Genomic DNA, 25,913 nt, shown 5'->3' on the forward strand with positions numbered 1-25,913 from the left:
ATAGAAGAAATGGTAAAACCTGCTGTTTTTTCTTTCACGTTGCATAAGTATATATACAAGGTGGTTCACCCTTCAACTACAACATAACAAAACAAATCAAGGATAATATCGATTCGGCACAAACTATGAACTATAAGGAATACAATTTGTTATAACTTGGCAACAGAGAAGAATATGGGGGAAAATGGCGTGGAAGTAGCTGAGCTGGAGAGACGCATGGATGATGATGAAGTGGAGTTGCAGTGGGCTGCAATCGAAAGATTACCCACTGTGAAGCGGATTAGAACCTCCTTGTTTGATCAAAAGTTGTTAAATGCTGGCAAAGACGAGGATTTAGGCATGAAGGTGATTGATGTTACCCAGCTTAGAGCGTTGGAACGCCGTGGTTTTATTGACCATCTTATTACCGTAATCGATAAGGACCATCTCAACCTGCTAAACAGACTGAAAGAGAGAATGGCCAGGCAAGATATTCAAACTTGTCTCTCTTTTTCGTCACGTTTCTAAATATCTAACTTGTTTTTATTATCAAATCAGAAATTTGCTTTTTAAGCAAACATTCAATTTAAGTTTACTATAACCATTATTAAAGAGTTGCCTAACCTTTTTAGTTGTTTGAAATTTTTTTTTTTAATACCCTCAAATTTTATCAAAAATTTTAACTTCAACTTTATATAATATGGATTTGGATGATATTCAAATTTAAACACTCGAATATTTATTATTTTAATTTATTTTATTCTCTTTTAATAATAAATTTAAATTCAAATATCTATCATCCAAATATGTTTTTTATTACATGTTTGGATTAGAATATTTTGTATCCATTTATTCGTTTTAATTTAAAATTAATTTTGAAAATTATGATCAATCATGCAAATTAAAAGATACATTGAGATCCAATAAAAATTACAATAAAAAAAATTAAAATACAACACATTATAAAATAGAATAAACACGGCACAAATCATATATCTAATATACTACAGGGTTTTTTTTTCTAAAAATGGAAATATAAATATTTATACTTTAAAATTTTTATTTTTAAAATAAAATGTCCTTCATAATATATATATATTGCTAACAATAATTATATTATGATTTTTTAAAAGGAATATTATGATATTAAATTATTATAATTTCCACAATTAAAACTAAACTATTTTTTTGAGTAATAGTTTACTATAAAAGGTAAATTGTTAAGAGTTATCTAAAAGTAAGTAATATAAAAAGGAATTAAAATAAAAATATTAGAATAAATATCATTGGAAATTATGAAATTGTGCCGCACATCTTAGTAATTTGACATTTTCTTCCAATTAGTCTTACATTCATTTCAAATGAGTCCTTATTGATTCAATTTCATCCTGATTTCATTCAATTAGATTTTTTTATTTGAATTTTTATTTATGTTTGAATTTAAATTATTAATTATATATCATATGGTTCTAATTACTTATTACTTTTTTCATAAAAAAAATTAAATTTTTTAAAATTTAAACCCTTGCATCAATAACTATTTTTCTAACCATTATTATTATTATATAAAAGTTAAAATAAAATTACAGAAATTTGTATTACAATTTTTATGTATTAACAATTATTTTAATTTTTTTTATTTCTATACGTTTTTCATTAAATATTTACAAATACTTTATTGCTTAAAAAAATTGTTCTTTGTAAACTCCCATTTAATTACCAATAAATTATACTTTACAAAAAAACAACAAATAATTAATCCAAAAACAACTTCTATTTCTAATGTAAAAATTGAAAATTATTTAAAAAATTAATATATTACTGATTTTTAAGATATTGTATGATAAATTTTAGCATAAATATAATAAATCTCATCGTTCAAATAAACATGTGACCCATACACGAGTTAAAAAACTAGTACTTAAATATTATAAAACATACATAAAGTGAATTATTAAGGCATTAACAAATATAAAAGTTGTGTCATGAAATTGATGAAAAATATTATTTGATTTGCATCTCGCATTTTAATATTGACTTAAATGATAATTTTCTACCTAATTATATTAATTTTCTTAAATTAATATCTAATTTTTTTTATTAGAAGTGGTACTTTTGTTACCTAAATAACTCCAAACCATTACATCCGCTAAAACAATTCCAACCAATTAAAAGTTATTATATGTAACAAGTACTATATATAAAATAAAATTATATATAATTATATGAAATTAAAAATTCAATATATATAAATTTAAAAAATAAAATATTTAGATTAAAAATTGATCAGGGTTGATGGATCAATGATAGTTAATAGTAGGGGTGAATAAAATCTGATTCAATTCGAAAAACTCGATAAAAATTTAAATTTTGAGTTAAATAGTTCGAGTTATTCGGATCAACTCGAATAAAAAATTAATTTTTTGGTTTAACTCGAATATGAATTACACAATTTGAGTTATCCAAAAATCCGAATAAGAAAAGGCAAAACTACGTCATTTCGATAAATGTTTACATTTTCTAAAGTTAAAAGTCAAAATTATTAAGTTAAAAGGCAAAACCACTATATTATTTATGTAGTTAAATAATCTTGTACTTCGTCTACCAGTTAAATAATTGTTCATGTAAACGCAACATTGAGTATAAATAATAGGATTCGTTAACTCGACTCGACTTGACTTGACTCGATTCATTTCAATTTGAAAAAATTCAAATTGAGTTCGGTTACAAAATAGGACTCGTCAACTCAACTAACTCAAAATTTTTTGATTTGATTCGATTCAACTCAAACGAATACTTACCTCTAGTCGAACAAATACTTACCTCTAGTCAAGAGGAAGTGCTTATGTGGCTCTCTATATCACGTGTCGCTATGTATTTAAGCCACATCATTATTGACCATTGTTGACTAACACTTGTGACATATATATTAATTGGGAAAAAAATAGTTGAAATATCACTTTTTAAAAAAAGAAAAAAGAAAAAAGAAAAGATGTATCAATTTATCATTTAATCTTTTATTATTTTATGAAAGTAAATTTAAAATTAAGGATGATAAGTTATGAAAATAAAGATAAAATAAAATAATTAAAATGTGGCACGACAAAAATAAAATGAATATGATATAATTGAATTTGAAAAATATACATAAAAATAATAATAAGTCCTATATATAAATTACAAAATACATAATATAAAAAGCACAAATATAAACATAATTTTTTCCCTTTCTCCACTTCTTTCTTCTTTCCATTTCTCCCTTCCTTACCCACCGAGCAGAGACACCAAAATAGTGAAAAGATGCCACAGGTCAAACTATTAAAGCCTCACGTCTATAATATTTGCTATAGTAATTGTGTATGTTATTTTTTATATATAGTTATAGATTTAAAGATTCAGATGCTATCCAAATTATTATTATTATCTTGGAGGTCTAATGATTAAAACTGACATGGAGTCCATAGGGTGGGTTTGGAATTGCCAACAATCGAAGTGAGATTCAAGAATCTGAATGTGGAAGCAGAATGTAAAGTGGTTCATGGAAAGCCCCATATCCCTACTCTTTGGAACACCATCACAAACCTATTCTCTGTAAGTTTTTGACATTGCATATTATAGTTTGGCTTGTATTGAAGTAGCCCATTTTTTTTAAAAAAAATCTCGATTTCTTTATAGTTTTTTTTTTTTTGAAATTTTCATTATTATACCGTACATTTAAGTGTAATATAAGTACAAATGATTATTCATTGTATACGCACGTATTAGGACTAAAAATTCATTACAGTGGAATAAAAAAAAAACACTAAAACATTTGTCTAAACCAACAATGCCAAATTTAAATCCATTATGCACAATTATTATAATTGATATAAGGTCCTAGTGATGTGGAGATATTTTATGTTGAGCAGGCTATTAGAAACGTTAATCGATGCGTGTCTCAACCAAACAAGATCAAGATTCTCGACGATGTGAGCGGCATCATAAGGCCGTCCAGGTAAATATCGACAATGTGCCTTTTCGGTTTTTTATTCTTCATTTGAAATAATTGGGCAATAACATTGTTCATAAACCTTAATGTTAAAGCAGGATGACGCTGTTGCTTGGCCTTCCCGGTTGTGGAAAAACAACTTTTTTGCAGACACTTGCAGGGAAGCATGACCCGTCTCTCAAGGTTCGTTTCTTACTTAGCTAACCAGTTCATGGCTTCAAGGATGCGTGATAGAATGGTTATGATGGGTTTTTTTACGTTCAGGTCTCAGGGGAAATTTCTTATAATGGTTACAAGTTGAGTGAGTTTGTTCCTCACAAAACGTTGACTTATATAAGTCAATACGACTTGCATTGTTCTGACTTGACTGTAAGAGAGACAATCGACTTCTCAGCACGTTGTCAGGGCATTGGGAACAGAGCAGGTACATGTATATTGTTTGTTCTCCATCTTACATTAACAATCAACCCTTCTTACCATTATATTCATCATTTAAATTTGTTTATGATTTGAAGATATTTTGAAAGAACTCAGTAGACGGGAGAAGCTACTTGGGATCATCCCAGAACCTGATATAGACACCTATATGAAGGTAACCAGTTTTGCAAGAATATGGTTCAGTTATCTAACACGGTAATGGACCATTTCCATTGTTGCTGTCTTTGACAATAATCTATGCTGGCAGGCAATTTCAGTAGAGGGATTAAAGAGAACACTTCAGACAGACTACATATTAAAGGTTATTCGCATAAACAAAAGAAGTGTAGTCCACTTCATTTTGACTTTCATCATAGTTTCCAAGTCTTGTTGCGAATTAATAGGCTTTTCCCTAAAGATTTTGCTGCCATTTATGATTTTTAGATCTTAGGACTGGATAATTGTGCTGATACAATAGTGGGGGATGCAATGAACCGAGGAATCTCTGGCGGTGAAAAGAAAAGGCTGACGACAGGTTTGTGCTTGTAATCTATACCGGTCGCTGATAACTTTATATAAGTTCACTTACAAAACATATGAAGACTAGATGCTTAAAGGCAGACATTAGTGGTATATCCAAGCAAACTTGTTAGTTAATATATGTTAAGAAATGGCTTAAAATTGGTAGTGGATTGTTGTTGTTGGTAGTGGGTTGTTGGTGGTAGTGGATTAGTGGATGGTTGTTGGTGTCCATTTTCAACCACAAATCTTTGCCAAAGTTTTGGACAATTATGTCCTTGAACTCTCTTATAAATAGAGAGGTTCATTAGCCATATTTATCATCCCAAACCAAGAGAGAGCAAAGCTTGTTCTTTGAAAGCTAGTGTAACACCCCTTACCCGAGACCGTTTCTGGAGTCGAGCACGAGGCATTACTTGGCTTATCTTACCAGTTCGGAGCATAAAAACTAGGTTTGAAAATTTATTTCATTATTCGCAGCAAATCTGTCTAGTCGCGCAGCAGTTACTAAATTAATTATAACTTGAGCTAAAGAACTCGAAATTTAATCCCGTAAATTTTCCCTGAAACTAGACTCATATATCTACTCACCATAAAATTTTTAGAATTTTTTTGTTCAGCAAATTAGTACAGTTTATTAGTTAAAGTCTCCCCTGTGTCACCACCAGACTGCCCTGACCTCTAGTCACTAAAAATAAGTTTTCTCGCTATAGGATTTTCATATGAAGTTCTTACTTGTTTCTATAGAAAATAGACTCATTAAGGAATCTAAGCATGTAAATTTCAACTCATAACCATTTTTGTACAATTTGTAATTATTTTCTAAACTCAGATTAGGGGACTCCAAAAACAGTTCTGACCCTATCTTACTAAAATTCACATATCTTAAAATATAAATTTCTTTTTCCTACACCGTTATTTTTCCATGAAAATAGACTCAACAAGCTTTAATTCCATATATCATTCACCCTCTAATTCATTTTATACTATCTTGGGTGATTTTTCAAATTCACGTCACTGTGCTGCCTGAATTCTGTTTCTTTGCAAAATTTTATCCTTTTATGATTTCCATGCATAATTTATCACTTAATCTTTCATAACAACAAACACCTTCATCCTTAATCATTTTAATAACCATACATCATCAACTACTTACACATCACTCGTTATTCATATTATACCAAAAGTAGCTAAGTTTCTATACATGCCATACACAAAACAAAACGTCTAATTATACCGAGTTATTTCTTTGATAGTGTGATCGGCCTCCGACGTTTCCTTCGATCCCCGAGTGGCTAGATAAGTACTATAAGAAGAAGAAAATAAAGAGATTAAGCACTAGGCTTAGTAAGCTTACAAGCAAATAAATCACAACATTCAACATAATGGATAATTATGCATAATATCATCTAACATCATAAATTTCTTTACTTCTCAATTTCTATCTTCTTCTTTATTCCCTTACCTTCTTTCTTACCTGACCTTTCCGTTTTCATAAATATAATCTACTTTTCCTTTGCTGTTAATTCACTGTAATTTAACTCGTACCCTGACCCGTTGAACCACTCGGAATACTAAGGATACTAGGGTCGTTCCTGTCTATCAATATCCTGCCAATGCCAGGTCTTTAACATGGACTTACATGAATTATTCCTGTCTCCAATGCCATATATAATATGGACTTACATGGCTCAATCCTGTCTCCAAAGCCATATTTCTAATATGGACTTACATGGCTCATTTCTGTTCTGTCCTGTCAACCCTAATATCCTAACATTCCTAGGGTTCAACCGGAGCTTTCTAACACTTTTCCTCTGTCACTTCACCTTAAATTCGACTTTAAATATTTTCATAACATAAATATATAAATGCTGGAAATTGACAATAATAATGTAAAATAAAAGAATATTGCATTTATTTACTGTAAACTTACCTCGGTACCAATTATAGCCAAATTTACCAACTTAGGCTTCAACTTTATTCTTCCCTTTGTCTAACCTCGAGTTTCGTACTTCTTGATCTAAAATAGTAAATTTAACTTATTTAATAATCACATTCATCAAAATAGCCCTCGACTCTAACTTTTTCAAAATTACAATTTTGCCCCTAAACTTTTACATAATTACATTTTTGCCCCAAGGCTCGGAAATTAAACTTCATCTCTTATTCTTATGTTTTATAACATTCTGAACATTTTTCCCTTCTATGGCAACATCAAATTCTAATTTAATCCCTTATCAATACTAATTTTATTTTTGCATTCTAACTCTATATTCTCTCTTAATTCTTACTATAAACTCAGTTAAATTCTTCAATTTCCCCATAAATCCCTAATTTCGGGATTCTTTCAATTTAATCCCTATCAATTCAAAACTTATATTTTATTTTACAAATCAATCTTTTACTAACTTCTAACTTAAAATTCAATCATTTTAACCTCTAGTTCATCAATTAATTCAACATAACTCATGTCTAACAATCTACTAACTTTCAAAATATCAACATAAATCAAGTAGTATTTATCTCTAGGATTCCAAAAACTCAAAAATTATAAGAAAAAGACTTAATTTGACTTACCAATTGAGCTTGGAACCTTAAAACCTTAAATTTCCCTTTTTCTTTTCTTTTCTTTCTTTCTTTCCTTCCTTCCTTCTCTGTTTCGTTTTGCTCTCTGTTTCTTTCTTTCTCCCTTCTCTGTTTTGTTTTGCTCTCTGTTTCTTTTCTTTCTTTCTTTGTCATATATATAATAATATAATAATATAATAATATAATATAAAACATAATTATTACTTACGCATGTATAATATAATATATATTTTAAATTAAAAATATCTTAGATTTTTCTTTTGTTATGCCGCCTCAACTTTAGAAAAAGGCATAATTGCCTATTTGGTCCTTTAACTTTTCTTTAATCTATAATTAAACTTTTATCCCTATTGCAATTTAATCCTTTTTCATAATTAACTATCGAAACATTAAAATTTCTTAACGAAACTTTAATATTATCCTATTGACACTCCGTAAATATTTATAAAAATATTTACGGCTCAGTTTATAATATCGAGGTCTCGATACCTCGTTTTCGACCCAATTTACCTAATAATTTCTTTTAAATCACAAAATTCACTGATTTAAAAAATATTTCTAAAATCACACTTAACTTATAATTATTAATTAATAAATTTTTTTCTAACTTTTTCATCAATTTTAGTGATCTCAAATCACTATTCTGACACTACTAAAAATTGGGCTGTTACAACTCTTCCCCCCTAAAAAAAATTTCGTCCTCGAAATTTCTCACCTGATACAGGCTATTAAGTCAAATCTTTCTTCCACCCTTTCAATTGAAGTCCATAAAAATTAATCATAACTCATATCACTTCCGAGATCATATCATAACTCATTTTAGAACTTGATACTATGCCTGAACTTAACTGAGTAACTCTGATGTTCTCTTGCCATCACTTTTTCACTAGTAGTATGACTACTAAGAAATTTCCAGTAATTGTCTGTCGAAACATAACTGAGAAACTCGAATTATCTTATTTAATACCTTTGAACGAAGTCCTTGGAAACCCATCCAGCGAGAAGAAAACAGATAATTTAAACCCATTGTGGAGACCCAAGATGTACTGATTCCATCACTGATTATAACTCAATTAACTTTTCAATGAATAACCCACTCTGATTAAAACAACTGAGTCGATTTTATCTATCAGATAATAACATTTCAGAATAATCCAATCTTCTTGTTGTCAAAACAATCCAGATATACCATATATCATAATCCTCTCGGAACACCAATCGAAAATTTTCACAAATAGCATTTAACTCAAACGAATTTTGACATTCCATTATTGACTTGTTGACATAATTTCAGAATTACCTGAGAAATGAAAACCAAAATACAAGTTTGAGCTCAATCTTCCTCCATCTATACTTTTGCCGATGTCAACCCTTTCACGAAAACTAGAAAGGAATTATATATATAATAAAACTATTTCAATCATTAACATCGAAGCTTTAAACTATACCGAAGCCACAATCATCAGATAGATTAAAAACCATAATGCCATAATAGAACTGACGTTCCAACCGTATAGATAGAACAATACTTCAACATCAATAATGCACTCCAAAATAGTTGAAGAAAACCGAAGTAGTCTCAATAACAACCAGTGCAGTAATACAACTTCTATAATTTGAGATCCATATCACCGAGTTCCCATGATCAAACCAAGATTTATAACAGTAATAAATATAATTACCTCCGGCCAATGAATATCTTGTACGGATAAACCATGGTTAATAGATAAGATTAGACCATAAGAATAATAAGAAAACCGAGATAATAAAATCCAAGATGTGAAGCTATACTAAATTTCCGAGAAGAAAAACCACATTGAATGATAAAGAGATCGATGATATCCCAGAGAAAATCCAAAAGAAGAATATCACTTGTACGTACTAGGAATAGTTGTGATAAAGACAATATAAATTCCATATATATAATTCGGAGCTTCAACCAGTAGAAGTAGAAAATAGCTTCATATGAGTCTTATCATCAAATCTTCCATCGAACATAATAGATTAGAAAACCAAAGAAAGATAGAGGAATCCCGATCATGAATCAACCAGACTAATAATAATTCTGTCTAACAATATGATTAGCCAACCTTGCTATATGATAAGAATCATATCTGAAAATAAATAATTGCATATACCTCTGAGGATAAAAGAGCATATAGAATACCCATATAGAATACCCAGAAGAAATCGTTGTAAGATACCCGACTATAACAACTGCATTCAGATATGGTTGCAATTTTCAACACAATCCCACTGATTACTAAAGTCATCAATAATCTCGCATTATCCCAATCATTAAAGAAATCAATTCAAAAGAAATTCCGATTAACCTGCTCTTTAAATTTTATACCTGAGTAAGTCAATTACTCGTGAATAGCTTCTTCCTTAATAGCGACATTGCAAATCCCAATAATCATTTAAAAAAAAATCTAATATCCTTTCTAGAACTCTCTTTACTTGCTATCCCATCCACAATTCTGACTGCATTATTATTCCTTCAATTATTGAACTCTTCAATTACACACTTGTAAACTTAACGAATACAATTCTTGTCAATTCCATTGTTCAGGTGAGGGGGTGAAGGTCGTAAAGCCTCAAAATTTGACTCTTATATATATACTTATATATATATATACACATAACATGACTTTTATCGTCAATATATTCATTACAAACATTCATTTCATACCTTATAAATCTTTACTCATATAGGCAACTCCCCTTTCTCTATCAAATACTCAAATATCACTTTCATCACTGTCGGAACTAGATCAATTGGAGACATTTTTGTCTATTAGTAAAACATTTCTCATTTATCAAGGTTACTCTTTTAAGTGTATAAATGTATATTTTCATCCTTATCTATAAGGATTACTATTTTAAATCTCCATACAGAACTAAATAACATTTACTTATTCACAACTTTAAATTATTTTATTACAAATACATACTTCTTTATTCACAGCTTTGTAACTTATTTTTCCTTTATAATCATTCATCATTGAATCAAAGATAATCTTTTATCTTGTAACATTTTTTTTTAGCAGAGGCCCAGTAGACGAAACAGAACACTTAGGAAATATGGGACTGATATAACATCTGATGGCACCGTCCCTTCTGCGGGAATAGGTGCATTACTCTCTACTTCATCTGTACTAGCTCGTTCAGGATCCATAACTATAAAAGAAAACATTTTAAAATCGTCAGGAGTCGTCACACTATCAAAATATATAAGTATGGCATGTATAGGTAGACTCTTATTCTTACTGAGTATTTCCGAGAACCGACTAAACCTGCTCTGATACCAATAAATGTAACACCCCTTACCCGAGACCGTTTCTGGAGTCGAGCACGAGGCATTACTTGGCTTATCTTACCAGTTCGGAGCATAAAAACTAGGTTTGAAAATTTATTTCATTATTCGCAGCAAATCTGTCTAGTCGCGCAGCAGTTACTAAATTAATTATAACTTGAGCTAAAGAACTCGAAATTTAATCCCGTAAATTTTCCCTGAAACTAGACTCATATATCTACTCACCATAAAATTTTTAGAATTTTTTTGTTCAGCAAATTAGTACAGTTTATTAGTTAAAGTCTCCCCTGTGTCACCACCAGACTGCCCTGACCTCTAGTCACTAAAAATAAGTTTTCTCGCTATAGGATTTTCATATGAAGTTCTTACTTGTTTCTATAGAAAATAGACTCATTAAGGAATCTAAGCATGTAAATTTCAACTCATAACCATTTTTGTACAATTTGTAATTATTTTCTAAACTCAGATTAGGGGACTCCAAAAACAGTTCTGACCCTATCTTACTAAAATTCACATATCTTAAAATATAAATTTCTTTTTCCTACACCGTTATTTTTCCATGAAAATAGACTCAACAAGCTTTAATTCCATATATCATTCACCCTCTAATTCATTTTATACTATCTTGGGTGATTTTTCAAATTCACGTCACTGTGCTGCCTGAATTCTGTTTCTTTGCAAAATTTTATCCTTTTATGATTTCCATGCATAATTTATCACTTAATCTTTCATAACAACAAACACCTTCATCCTTAATCATTTTAATAACCATACATCATCAACTACTTACACATCACTCGTTATTCATATTATACCAAAAGTAGCTAAGTTTCTATACATGCCATACACAAAACAAAACGTCTAATTATACCGAGTTATTTCTTTGATAGTGTGATCGGCCTCCGACGTTTCCTTCGATCCCCGAGTGGCTAGATAAGTACTATAAGAAGAAGAAAATAAAGAGATTAAGCACTAGGCTTAGTAAGCTTACAAGCAAATAAATCACAACATTCAACATAATGGATAATTATGCATAATATCATCTAACATCATAAATTTCTTTACTTCTCAATTTCTATCTTCTTCTTTATTCCCTTACCTTCTTTCTTACCTGACCTTTCCGTTTTCATAAATATAATCTACTTTTCCTTTGCTGTTAATTCACTGTAATTTAACTCGTACCCTGACCCGTTGAACCACTCGGAATACTAAGGATACTAGGGTCGTTCCTGTCTATCAATATCCTGCCAATGCCAGGTCTTTAACATGGACTTACATGAATTATTCCTGTCTCCAATGCCATATATAATATGGACTTACATGGCTCAATCCTGTCTCCAAAGCCATATTTCTAATATGGACTTACATGGCTCATTTCTGTTCTGTCCTGTCAACCCTAATATCCTAACATTCCTAGGGTTCAACCGGAGCTTTCTAACACTTTTCCTCTGTCACTTCACCTTAAATTCGACTTTAAATATTTTCATAACATAAATATATAAATGCTGGAAATTGACAATAATAATGTAAAATAAAAGAATATTGCATTTATTTACTGTAAACTTACCTCGGTACCAATTATAGCCAAATTTACCAACTTAGGCTTCAACTTTATTCTTCCCTTTGTCTAACCTCGAGTTTCGTACTTCTTGATCTAAAATAGTAAATTTAACTTATTTAATAATCACATTCATCAAAATAGCCCTCGACTCTAACTTTTTCAAAATTACAATTTTGCCCCTAAACTTTTACATAATTACATTTTTGCCCCAAGGCTCGGAAATTAAACTTCATCTCTTATTCTTATGTTTTATAACATTCTGAACATTTTTCCCTTCTATGGCAACATCAAATTCTAATTTAATCCCTTATCAATACTAATTTTATTTTTGCATTCTAACTCTATATTCTCTCTTAATTCTTACTATAAACTCAGTTAAATTCTTCAATTTCCCCATAAATCCCTAATTTCGGGATTCTTTCAATTTAATCCCTATCAATTCAAAACTTATATTTTATTTTACAAATCAATCTTTTACTAACTTCTAACTTAAAATTCAATCATTTTAACCTCTAGTTCATCAATTAATTCAACATAACTCATGTCTAACAATCTACTAACTTTCAAAATATCAACATAAATCAAGTAGTATTTATCTCTAGGATTCCAAAAACTCAAAAATTATAAGAAAAAGACTTAATTTGACTTACCAATTGAGCTTGGAACCTTAAAACCTTAAATTTCCCTTTTTCTTTTCTTTTCTTTCTTTCTTTCCTTCCTTCCTTCTCTGTTTCGTTTTGCTCTCTGTTTCTTTCTTTCTCCCTTCTCTGTTTTGTTTTGCTCTCTGTTTCTTTTCTTTCTTTCTTTGTCATATATATAATAATATAATAATATAATAATATAATATAAAACATAATTATTACTTACGCATGTATAATATAATATATATTTTAAATTAAAAATATCTTAGATTTTTCTTTTGTTATGCCGCCTCAACTTTAGAAAAAGGCATAATTGCCTATTTGGTCCTTTAACTTTTCTTTAATCTATAATTAAACTTTTATCCCTATTGCAATTTAATCCTTTTTCATAATTAACTATCGAAACATTAAAATTTCTTAACGAAACTTTAATATTATCCTATTGACACTCCGTAAATATTTATAAAAATATTTACGGCTCAGTTTATAATATCGAGGTCTCGATACCTCGTTTTCGACCCAATTTACCTAATAATTTCTTTTAAATCACAAAATTCACTGATTTAAAAAATATTTCTAAAATCACACTTAACTTATAATTATTAATTAATAAATTTTTTTCTAACTTTTTCATCAATTTTAGTGATCTCAAATCACTATTCTGACACTACTAAAAATTGGGCTGTTACAGCTAGGATTTTAGCTTTCGGGTTTTCTATAGGGGTTGAGAGTTGTGAGGTTCTCGGGTTGTGTCTTGAGTGTAAAACACTTGTAATCTTCATCTTGTTATAGTGAAATTTCTTTTCGCCTCTGCCCGTGGACGTAGGCATTAAAGCCGAACCACGTAAATCCTTGTGTTCACTTTATTTTTCGTTCCGGTCAATTTACTTGTAGTCATATCGGAGTTCTCGAATCGATCCTTTCCGCAACAAATTGGTATCAGAGCGTAGTTGAAGGAGTGATAATATTTTCTGAATTGCCCTGTGACTGCAGCTTTGTCTGATCTTTCACATCAGGAAGAAAATATTATCATTCATTCAAAGGTTCCAAATTATGGCTACAAGTGTTTCATCGACTAAGTATGATGTCGAGAAATTTACCGGGAAAAATAGTTTCAGTTTATGGCGCATCAAGATGCGGGCAGTGCTGGTTCAACAAGGATTGCTAAAAGCATTGTCTGGTAAAGATAAATTACCAAGCACGCTTTCGGAAGAGCAAAAGGATGACATGCTAGAAAGAGCACATAGTGCTATTCTGCTATGTCTAGGAGATGAAGTGCTACGAGAAGTAGCGGATGAGAAAACCGCGTCCGGTTTGTGGCTCCGGTTAGAGAGCAAGTACATGACGAAGTCATTGACGAACCGGCTCTACCTCAAGCAAAGACTCTATGCCCTGAAGATGGAGGAAGGTACACCTGTTTCCCAGCACCTGGATAAATTCAATTCCATTATCATGGATTTGAATAATATCGATAACAAAATCGATGATGAGGACCAAGCAATAATTGTTTTGTGTTCTTTGCCTCCCTCGTATGAGAATTTTGTTGATACAATGATGTACGGTCGTGATGACCTGACTCTAGAGGAGGTGAAAAATGCCTTAAGTTCCAGTGAGTTGAGGAAGAAAATCACTGGTAAGGTGGTCGAAAACAATGAAGGCGAAGGCTTGGTTGCTCGAGGAAGATCCAAGGCAAAGGGTGGAAGTTCAAGTAAAAGCCATCCTAGATCGCAGTCCAAGAAGAGAATACAGTGCTACTACTGTAAGAAGTACGGGCACATGAAGGTAGATTGTCCGAAAAGGAAGGAGAAATCAGAATCACAGGAGCAACAAAATGATCGTGCGAATGTAGCTGATGCAGATTCTTCAAGTGATGCCGAGATCGTTCTTGCAGTATCCGACTCTTACGCTGGTGGGAGATGGATTCTTGATACGGGAGCTACATTTCATATAAGTACTTCGAAAGATGCATTCTCAACATACGAGAAGCATTCTGGTTCAGTACTAATGGGAAATGACCACGCATGTCAAGTCATGGGGATTGGCACAGTTCGTATAAAGATGTTTGACGGTATTGTTAGAACTCTAACTGATGTTCGGCACATTCCAGAAATGAAGAAAAATTTGATCTCTTTGAGTACGTTGGACAAGAAAGGCTTTCGGTACTCTGCTGAAGGTGGAGTTCTCAAGGTATTCTCGGGTGCTTTGACTGTGATACGTGGTAATTTGGAGCGGGGCCTTTACTTCCTCGATGGTTCCTCGGTTACAGGTGTTGCGGGAGTGTCATCATCAGATGATCTAGATTCTGACACCACGAAGTTATGGCATATGCGGCTCGGGCATATGAGCGAGAGAGGCTTATCGGTGCTAAGCAAACGAGGATTATTGTCTGGGCAGTGTACAGGAAAGTTGAATTTCTGTGAGCACTGCGTCTTCGGTAAGCAGACTCGGGTAAAGTTCAGCACTGGGATTCACAAGACAAAAGGCACAGTGGATTACTTCCATTCTGACCTTTGGGGGCCTTCTCCGACAATTTCTAAAGGTGGTTACAGATATCTGCTTACCTTTATCGATGATTACTCGAGAAAGGTTTGGGTGTATTTTCTGAAGAGCAAGTATGAGGTTCTCATCAACTTCAAGCAATTTAAAGCTTTGATCGAAAATCAAACAGGAAAGAAGATCAAGCGATTCCGGACGGATAATGGCTTGGAGTTTTGCTCAGGTGAATTCAATGAGTTCTGCAAAAATGAAGGAATAGTGAGACACCGCACTGTTCGTCGAACACCACAACAAAATGGAGTTGCAGAACGCATGAATAGAACTCTCTTGGAGCGAGCTCGTTGCATGCGATCAAATGCTGGGCTTGGTGAAGAATTTTGGGCTGAAGCTGTTAATACTGCTTGTTATTTGGTTAACAGATCTCCGTCAACAGCTATTGAGCTGAAGACTCCTGAGGAAGTATGGTCTGGTTCTCCTGCTGATTACTCTGGTTTAAGAGTGTTTGGCTGCCCTGCGTATGCTCATGTAAATGAGGGAAAACTCAAACCGAGGGCGAAGAAATGCATATTTCTTGGATACGGCCAAGGGGTGAAAGGATACAGGTTGTGGTGTCCTGATCCGGTTTCGTCCAAGTTCATCATCAGCAGAGATGTGACTTTTGATGAGTCATCCATGCTTCGATCCACCACAAATTCCCGGGAAAAGGAGGAGTCAGATAGAATGGGAGATCACGGTGTTGAGAAGCAGGTGGAGTGTCAGGTGGACGCTCCAATTCCTACGGAAGGTACTTCAGTCCAGGATGATCAAGTTGAGGTGCAAGATTCCGATGAAGATGAGTCACCTCAAGAAAAACCATATAGCATTGCCACTGGAAGAACGAAGAGACAAATCAAACCAAATCCGCGTTACGCTAATCTGGTGTCTTTCGCGCTCAGTGTGGCGGAGTCCATTGGTATAGAACCTTCCAGTTATAATGAGGCTGTCACGTGTGATGAGTCGGCACAGTGGGCAATTGCTATGAGTGAGGAGATAGAATCTCTTCACAAGAACCATACTTGGGAGTTGGTTAAGCCGCCAAGTAACCAGAAGATAGTTGGTTGCAAATGGGTCTTCAAGAAAAAGGAAGGCATCCTAGGGGTTGAAGCAACTAGATTCAAGGCACGATTGGTTGCTAAAGGCTTCACTCAGAAAGAGGGGATTGACTACAATGAAGTTTTCTCCCCAGTCGTAAAGCATTCTTCCATTCGTGTATTACTTGCCATGGTGGCCAAGTCTGATCTAGAACTTGAGCAGCTTGACGTAAAAACGGCGTTCTTGCATGGTGAGCTCGAGGAAACAATCTACATGCGTCAACCAGAGGGTTTTACAGTTCCTGGTAAAGAAGACCATGTCTGTCTATTAAAGAAGTCTTTATATGGATTGAAACAATCCCCAAGGCAGTGGTACAAGCGGTTTGATAGCTTCATGATTCAGCATGGTTACACAAGATGTGACTATGATGCTTGTGTCTATCATCGGAAGCTCTCAGATGGTTCGCACATTTATTTGTTGCTGTATGTTGATGACATGTTAATTGCTTCCAAAAACATGTCGGAAATCAACAAGTTAAAGTCGCAGTTGAGTGGTGAGTTCGAGATGAAGGATCTGGGTGCTGCCAAGAAAATTTTGGGCATGGATATTCACAGAGATCGCAAGGCGGGCAAGCTTCGTGTGTCGCAGAAGAACTACATTGAAAAGGTTCTTCAACGCTTCGGCATGGATAAAGCGAAAACTGTGAGTACTCCGTTGGCACCACATTTCAAACTCTCTGCAGAGTTGTCACCACAATCTGATGAAGAAAAGCAGCAAATGTCTCACATTCCATACTCGAGTGCAGTTGGAAGCGTGATGTATGCAATGGTTTGCACTCGTCCAGACATTTCACATGCAGTTAGTGTGGTCAGCAGATACATGAGTTGTCCTGGCAAGGAACACTGGCAGGCCGTGAAATGGATTCTCAGGTACTTGAGAGGTTCTGCAGATTTATGCTTGGTATATGATCAGAGTGACTGCACTAGCAGTGTCACGGGCTATGTGGACTCTGATTATGCTGGAGATCTGGACAAAAGAAGATCTCTGACGGGTTATGTTTTCACTTATTCTGGAGGAGCCATTAGTTGGAAAGCTGTGTTACAGTCTACCGTAGCCTTATCTACGACTGAGGCGGAATATATGGCGTTAGCAGAAGCAGTGAAAGAAGCATTGTGGATGAAAGGTCTAGTAAGCAGTTTGGGTTTACAACAGGATTTCACTGTTGTATTTTGCGATAGCCAGAGTGCCAAACATCTGACTAAAAATCAGATGTTTCATGAACGGACCAAACACATTGATGTCAGATATCATTTTGTTCGGGAACATGTTACGCAAGGTGACATTGTTATCAGCAAGGTTGCTACCGAGAAGAATCCTGCAGATATGTTAACTAAGGTGATCCCTGCATATAAGTTCAAGCATTGCTTGGACTTGATAGGTATTCGGGATTGATTAGCGCCAGAGAGGCGTTTGGAAGAGGTGATCCAGTTCGAGGAATTCACTATGATGTTCAGCTTGGTAAATTTCAAGCCAAGGTGGAGATTTGTTAAGAAATGGCTTAAAATTGGTAGTGGATTGTTGTTGTTGGTAGTGGGTTGTTGGTGGTAGTGGATTAGTGGATGGTTGTTGGTGTCCATTTTCAACCACAAATCTTTGCCAAAGTTTTGGACAATTATGTCCTTGAACTCTCTTATAAATAGAGAGGTTCATTAGCCATATTTATCATCCCAAACCAAGAGAGAGCAAAGCTTGTTCTTTGAAAGCTAGGATTTTAGCTTTCGGGTTTTCTATAGGGGTTGAGAGTTGTGAGGTTCTCGGGTTGTGTCTTGAGTGTAAAACACTTGTAATCTTCATCTTGTTATAGTGAAATTTCTTTTCGCCTCTGCCCGTGGACGTAGGCATTAAAGCCGAACCACGTAAATCCTTGTGTTCACTTTATTTTTCGTTCCGGTCAATTTACTTGTAGTCATATCGGAGTTCTCGAATCGATCCTTTCCGCAACAATATATTACTTTATTCATAATTTTAGTGAAGATTACCATAAGTAACGATTTTAGAAAATGTCCTTATGGCACTTTATTAGCAAAATCTATAAAAAGGAAAAAGAAAGTGTGGTAAAAGCAAACTCATGAAATATGATCAGCAAAATTACTAGTTAGAAAATTAAATTATTGTGATAACTGCTTCCTTTTTTTTTTCTTTTTTTTTTGTAATTTGTAATAATTGCTTAATGTTTTCATTTAACAGGGGAAATGATGGTTGGCCCGATCAAATCACTTTTTATGGATGAAATATCAACCGGCTTAGATAGTTCCACCACCTTTCAAATTGTAACCTGTCTGCAACAATTGGCCCATATAACAAGGGCCACGATTTTAATTTCACTTCTTCAACCAACTCCAGAGACCTTCGAACTCTTTGATGACATTATTCTAATGGCAGAAGGAAAAATTTTATACCAAGGACCTCGGAGTGAAGTTCAAGAGTTCTTTGAATATTGCGGCTTTAGGTGCCCACAACGAAAAGGCCTCGCTGACTTCTTGCAAGAAGTATGTATTTCAAAATAGAAAACATTTGCATTGAATTCTTGAAACATTGTTTTAAAATGGATTTATTTAACAATAGGTACTCTCCGAAAAAGATCAAGCACAATACTGGTTTCATAGGGACCGACCTTATAGTTATGTTTCTACTGACAAATTTATAGCTGCATTCAAGGAGTTTCATGGACAGAGGCTACATGAAGAAATCTACACACCCTTCAACAAAACTGAGAATCACAAGAATGCTTTGTCATTTAACATCCATTCATTGGGAAAATGGGAGTTATTCAAAGCATGTTTGTCTAGGGAATGGCTTCTTACTAAGCGTCACTCGCGTTTGTATGTGCTCAAATCATCACAGGTAGCATGACTATTGATTTATGAATCAATGTGGATATGAAAAATTATTAATAAACATACTTTTACACGCCTTGGGTGGTTTCTTCTTATAGCTTATTTTTGGGGCATTGGTAGCTGTGTCAATATTTATACGCACACAAATGAAGATTGATGAGTTCCATGTAAGCAAGTTCATGGCTTGCTTATTTTTTGGTCTTTTGAGACTTCTGACCATTGGAATTCCAGAGTTGGCACTTACTAATTCCAGGCTTGGCATATTCTACAAGCAAAGAGATTTTTACTTCTATCCTTCATGGGCTTATTCGATTCCTTCAGCTATTCTAAAGATTCCATTCTCATTTTTAAATACTTTTCTTTGGACAACTCTTACATATTTTGGGGTTGGCTACAGTCCAGAACCAGAAAGGTTAGGAAATTTTTCTACTGTTATGTTAGAAATATAATTTTCAATAAGTTTTCTAAGTCCATATGTTACTTTTAGGTTCTTCCGTCAGCTTTTCATCCAGTTCCTTCTTCATCAAGTGGCACTCTCAATTTATCGATTGATTGCTGTTGTATTTCAAACACTATCCGTTGCATCAATTGTTAGTCAATTTACAGTGATGGCAACATTATTATTTAGTGGCTTCATAATACCCCTGCGTAAGGCCAACCTTATTAGCATGAAGAAATTCCAAGTTCAATTTTTGCAAAGTATTCATGTAATTATAGTAGACGTTTCCTCACTGCAGCATCGATGCCTTCTTGGATAAAATGGGGCTTTTGGATCTCCCCTGTCTCATATACAGAAATAGGAATCTCAGTGAATGAATTTCTGTCTCCGAGGTGGCAAATGGTAAAAAAGGTAAAATTACCCATGGTTGTATCTAATTAAAGGTCAAAACATCAGCACTTATTATTCCATGTTTTCTGGTCGTGTTGTTCCCTTTCAGCTTTCATCTTCAAATGAGACTTTGGGGCATCAGACTCTACTAAAACGTGGGCTAAACTTTGGTGAACACTTCTACTGGATATCAGTTGCAGCTTTGATGGGAATGTGGTTTCTTGTTAACACTGCATTCACCTTGGCTCTTACTTATTCAAAGCGTAAGTTTGATTTCATGCGGATTCAAGAAAAAAATGATAAAAAAAAATTTGAAGAATTTAATCATTTGTAGTTCTAAGTTATGTTTGAGGAATGATAATTCGTGCAGCACAAGGGACTCGGACATCTCAAGCTATTGTTTCTCATAAAAGGTTCTCTTATCTGAAAAGAAAAGAAGATTTGAGCAATTCCATGCAAGAAAACCAATTGCCTGGTGTTCATGTAGCATCAAAAGTTACGAGTATGGTTTTACCTTTTGTGCCTATAACACTATCATTTGAGAATGTGCATTACTTTGTGGATACTCCCAAGGTAACAATTTGATTTATCAACAGAATCCTTAATATTTTCAGTGTGATTAGAAATATTTTCAATTTATCTTATTTGTTTTCCAGAAATTTAGAAAGAAAGTCTTAAATAAGAAACTACATCTTCTTCAAGATATTTCCGGTGCATTTAGACCTGGCGTTCTTACAGCTTTGATGGGTGCCAGTGGAGCTGGCAAGACAACACTGATGGATGTTCTTTCGGGAAGAAAAACCGGAGGCTATAGTGAAGGGGATATAAGAGTTGGAGGATACCCCAAAGTCCAAGAGACATATGCAAGAGTATCGGGGTACTGTGAGCAAACTGACGTACACACTCCACAAATAACAGTAAAGGAATCAGTGATTTTCTCAGCTTGGTTACGCCTACCAGGAGAGATTCCAAGGCAGAAAAGATTGGTAAGAGTGCCCAAACTTTATGGAAATCCTCATAAACCAATATGATTTATAACATCAAACATTAAGTCATTTTGCAAGACATCAAACAAGAAGTCATTGCAAGACAAAACTTCTCATCTTACCATGAAAGTTTATCAAAAGGCGTACTTGATTCTGGCATTTAACAGGAATTTGTGTTAGAGGTCCTTCAAATGATTGAACTTGATGAAATCCAAAATGCTTTAGTTGGCGTCCCTAGTGTTAGTGGCATATCTGCAGAGCAACGCAAACGACTTACTATAGCAGTAGAGCTTGTTTCTAATCCATCAATAATATTTATGGATGAACCCACCTCCGGTTTAGATGCTAGAGCAGCTGCCGTTGTCATGCGAGTGGTGAAGAATATAGTTAATACTAGGAGGACCATTGTATGTACCATTCACCAGCCAAGTATAGACATCTTTGAGGCATTCGACGAGGTAACTAAGTGATGCATGCATAAATGTTTTATTTTGTTAAACTCTTGTTCCAAAAGTTGTTCTCAACATATACTTGCTATCTGACAACGTCATTATGAGGTTCCGTGGTTTATCGTGTAAACTTGATTTATTATATAACTTTGATCCTTCCTGGCTGGCATGATTATTCTATATCACATATCATAAATGCATGTTGCAGATTATTTTGATGAAAAGAGGGGGGCAAATAATATATTCTGGAGAACTTGGCCAGAATTCTTTTAAGCTTATCGAATACTTTGAGGTAATCCAAATTAACATCCCGTAGATTCTGCACTCATCCACCAACCAAATCAATAAGAAAAATATATATTAATGCTTTTAAAAAACATCAAGTAGGGAATACCAGGAGTGCCGAAAATAAAAGACAACTACAATCCAGCGACGTGGATGTTAGAGGTCACAAAACCTTCTTCTGAAGCTGAACTGGGAGTGGATTTTGCCCATATCTACAAAGAATCTCATTTGTATCAGTAAGTTCACCATGATAAGTCAAACCACTTTTTATGGCCTTCAAGCTTGACCATAATTGATATATTTAGGACCTTTGAATCATACAATCACCCCTCAAAATAAAAAGGAAGATATAAAATGCTTAGAAATTATATATTTCCACTACATAATATTGGAAATTTTTTGAGTAGGAGAAACAAAGAGCTAGTTCAAGAGTCGAGAGTTCCAGCACAGGGTTCAAAGGAACTACATTTTTCTACACGCTTTTCACAAAATAGATGGGAACAATTCAAAGCATGCCTCTGGAAGCAACATTTGTCTTATTGGAGAAACCCCACATATAACTTGGGGCGCATGATATTAGCCATGGTATCATCTGTGTTATATGGAGCACTTCTTTGGAACAAAGGGCAAAAAGTGTAAGCTACTTGATATTTTCTTTAAATTTTGGTATTTATATATCTCCTCTCTGTTAAACACTTAAACTCCCCACGAAAGATATTCAGAAATATACTTCTTTTTTCATCCCTGGAGCATCATCATCAAGATTTTCTTTCTACCCCTAAAATCATACAATCAAAATCACTGTTACAATGATTTCTTATCGCTTATTTTAGTGTTTGAATTTGGTTAAACAATATGCATAGAGAGTTTATCCAAAAGCTGAGTTATTACTTTTTAAATTTAAATTTAAGCATATGACATTATGTTGAAATCATGATCCTCTTTCTTGAAGAGATAATGACCAGGATTTCTTCAACATAATGGGATCAACGTATGTTTTTATCGTTTGCATTGGAGCAAGCAACTTGTTTTCGGTTCTTCCAATCATAACTAGTCAGCGGACTATCGAGTACAGAGAACGTTTTGTTGGAATGTACTCGTCTAAAGTACATTCGTTAGCACAGGTCCAAAACTACTCCTACATCCTACTTATTTTGGGTTTCCGATAGGTTGATAATAGACTTTCACTTCTGCAATTGCAGGTCATAATTGAAATACCATATGTTTTCCTTGAAGCAACTTTGTTCTTGATAATTTCATATCCGACAGTCAACTTGTATGGATCAGCTTTCAAAGTATCTTGGTATTTATATAACATTTTCTGTACTTTGCTCACCTACAAATACATGGGCATGGCCATTGTTTCTTTGTCTCCAACTTACCAAGTGGCCTCAATATTTGGGAGTTACTGGATCATGATTGTGAATTTGTTCTCTGGTTTTCTCGTACCACAACCTGTAAGCCTATTTCATATTTTGCTAAACCAAAACTACAATGCTTTTCTTTCTTTCAAATAAAAGCTCATCTGTTGGCTACATTTTGATATGCAAATAAGAATTTGAAATAGTACAAAGTGTAATTAAGAGGTCTACTTTGAAATATGATGCATTTGACTCTTGCAGGTGTTGCCTAAATGGTGGGTTTGGTTCTATTGGATGGTTCCAACTTCTTGGGCACTGAGAGGTCTCCTTACTTCTCAATATGGAGATATCAATCAGGAAATCATAGCATTTGGAGAACGCAAAACTATCAGTACGTTCTTAGAAAATCACTATGGGTTCAAACATAAGGATCTGCCCCTTACAGCTATTTTACTGTGTGCTTACCCGATTTTCTTTGCCTCTATTTTTACATATTTTATGGCTAAGCTTAAATTCCAAAGGAGGTGAACTATAAATAACGTCATGCTGTTGCTACCTTCTAAATTCCGAGACATCTTTATCTATAAACTCATGTTAAAATAAAGTTTATCTTGTATAAGAATTTGCTCTTCAAGATTTACATAGCAAATTAGCAAACACTATCCTATTTCTTCTTTCCTTATTCCCATTTTAAATGATTTAAAGCGCACTTAAATCCATATTATCCTATATTAGTAATAATGTTCATGCCAATCAAGCTAAAATTCAATCAACTACTAACAATGTATTTTTTTATATTTCAAAAGTAGTCTTAAAACATTGACATATATTTTTCTTATAAGACACTTGTCAAACTTTTAATTCGAAATTTGAGAACTTCATTTATAGTGTATCAAATATTATCTATTATACTTTTAATATTTAATAGAGGGATTGAAATTTATTTATTAGATGTTTATTACAATGGTTATTTTTCTATTAAATTAAAATATATATTTTTAGAATCCTAACTTATTTAATTAGTGAATTGTGTTAGCTATATACAATGTTTTAGAACAAATAATAGTTAGGATCATTTTACTATATTTAAATTTATGATTTAGTATTTATAACTTAAAATTTTTTATGAAGAGGGAGCCGGGAAAATAATTCAAAAGTAATTACATAGGCAATAGGGAATAGGCAACAGGCAATATGCTCCATATCTAGTGCACATTCCGAATAAAACTGTGCTACAATCCAATGTTGAAGCCCACAATTTTAAAGCATCTGCATATTTGTTGCCCTACCGATTGGTGTGGCAAATATGAACCTGTCACTCCCTCTTTAAATACCTTCGGCTCTGTTCCAGAGTAGTTGAAGCAGTATCAATTCGTTTACTATGAAATATTAGTTGCACCATTATTTATAATTTAATTTCAAATAATTAAGTTTGATACTCTTAATTATTTTGATTAAAGTATTAAAATTAAATTTTTTTTTTAAAATATTTATTCTAACTTATTATATTGAATAAGTTTTTTTTATGTATGTTAAAAAGGTTTTTTAAGTCACATATGAATTAAAGATATTAATTTTTTGATCATAAAAGTAAAATATTAAATTATTTGAAATTAAAATATAAAGGCTAAATATTAGAAAAAAAATACTTCTTAATGATTAAAAAGAAAGAAAAGATACTTTTATATATAATTTGGATTTAGTTTAAATCATCCCCAACTAGAAATTTCTTTCTGCTACAGTGTTGGCAAACAACAATTTAATTACGATAAATCGATAAAAGGAAGCCCTAAGATCTTCTAACACTACATGGTGCCCATTGCTTTTATATATGATTCAACTGTAACCTCTGTTTTTTTAATTATATATTGCCTAGCGCTCACATAACAATTTTGATCCTTGTACCGCACTTAAATTTACACTTGGCGCTCACATAACACTTGCCCATTGTTTTTTTTTTTTATAAAATAACTCTTCCCTTTATTTTTTATTTAAATTTGAGATTTATTTTTTATATTTTATTTTTTATAATGTATTAACTAGTCTAAATGTTTTATTTTGATTAAAATGTTGACATAAATTTTTATGAATTATTAACATTGTTAAATTCAAGTCCATTGTTATTTTTTTTGTTACATGACTATCAAATGAGTATTGTTTTTAATTTTTAAACGTCATATTAACAGATTTAACAAAAGAAATTTAACAATATTTGCAATTGAAACTAAATTTTTAAATTTAAACGTCGAACAACTAAATTCTTGAAAATAAAAAATAAAAATATTAAATTGTAAATATACCAAAAATATTTAAAGCATTTTACCCTATAATTTAGCCCAACCAAAAGCATAGATCAAAGAGTAGAGATAAAATAATGGTTACAAAGATACCTCTCCTACCGTCACTAAGCATAGAGAAAGTTAGGCTTTTCTAGCTGGATATTGTGGTGATTTTAATTATTTTTCAGAATGCTTTGTTTATTTATTAAACTTCGAGATTTATGAGTGTTGAGTGTAGAACTTAAATTTGAAT

The 25,913-nt window shown here is 33.0% G+C and overlaps 1 protein-coding gene and 1 long non-coding RNA gene across 2 annotated transcripts; one reads left to right on the forward strand and one right to left on the reverse strand.

Moving 5' to 3' along the window:
- LOC107953026 (pleiotropic drug resistance protein 3) lies at positions 1-24,021 on the forward strand. Its single transcript, XM_016888252.2, has 23 exons — positions 1-464; positions 3,444-3,570; positions 3,888-3,973; positions 4,066-4,150; positions 4,232-4,391; positions 4,483-4,559; positions 4,653-4,706; positions 4,829-4,919; positions 18,822-19,123; positions 19,200-19,478; positions 19,570-19,883; positions 19,959-20,119; positions 20,209-20,321; positions 20,410-20,563; positions 20,671-20,873; positions 20,957-21,286; positions 21,454-21,744; positions 21,944-22,027; positions 22,123-22,256; positions 22,428-22,655; positions 22,973-23,144; positions 23,223-23,477; positions 23,643-24,021. Exons 1-23 carry the CDS (start codon positions 175-177, stop codon positions 23,907-23,909), a joined length of 4,257 nt encoding a protein of 1,418 aa, XP_016743741.2. The 5' UTR covers positions 1-174; the 3' UTR covers positions 23,910-24,021.
- LOC121232253 (uncharacterized) lies at positions 10,391-11,732 on the reverse strand. The gene is made up of 2 exons (XR_005930599.1): positions 11,677-11,732; positions 10,391-10,669 (listed from the first exon to the last, which is right to left on the reverse strand). It is a non-coding gene; the product is annotated as an uncharacterized lncRNA (long non-coding RNA).
- Positions 24,022-25,913: the final 1,892 nt, after the last annotated feature.

Source organism: Gossypium hirsutum, chromosome A07 (assembly GCF_007990345.1).
Source record: "Gossypium hirsutum isolate 1008001.06 chromosome A07, Gossypium_hirsutum_v2.1, whole genome shotgun sequence".
In the NCBI taxonomy this organism is placed as follows: Eukaryota; Viridiplantae; Streptophyta; class Magnoliopsida; order Malvales; family Malvaceae; genus Gossypium; species Gossypium hirsutum.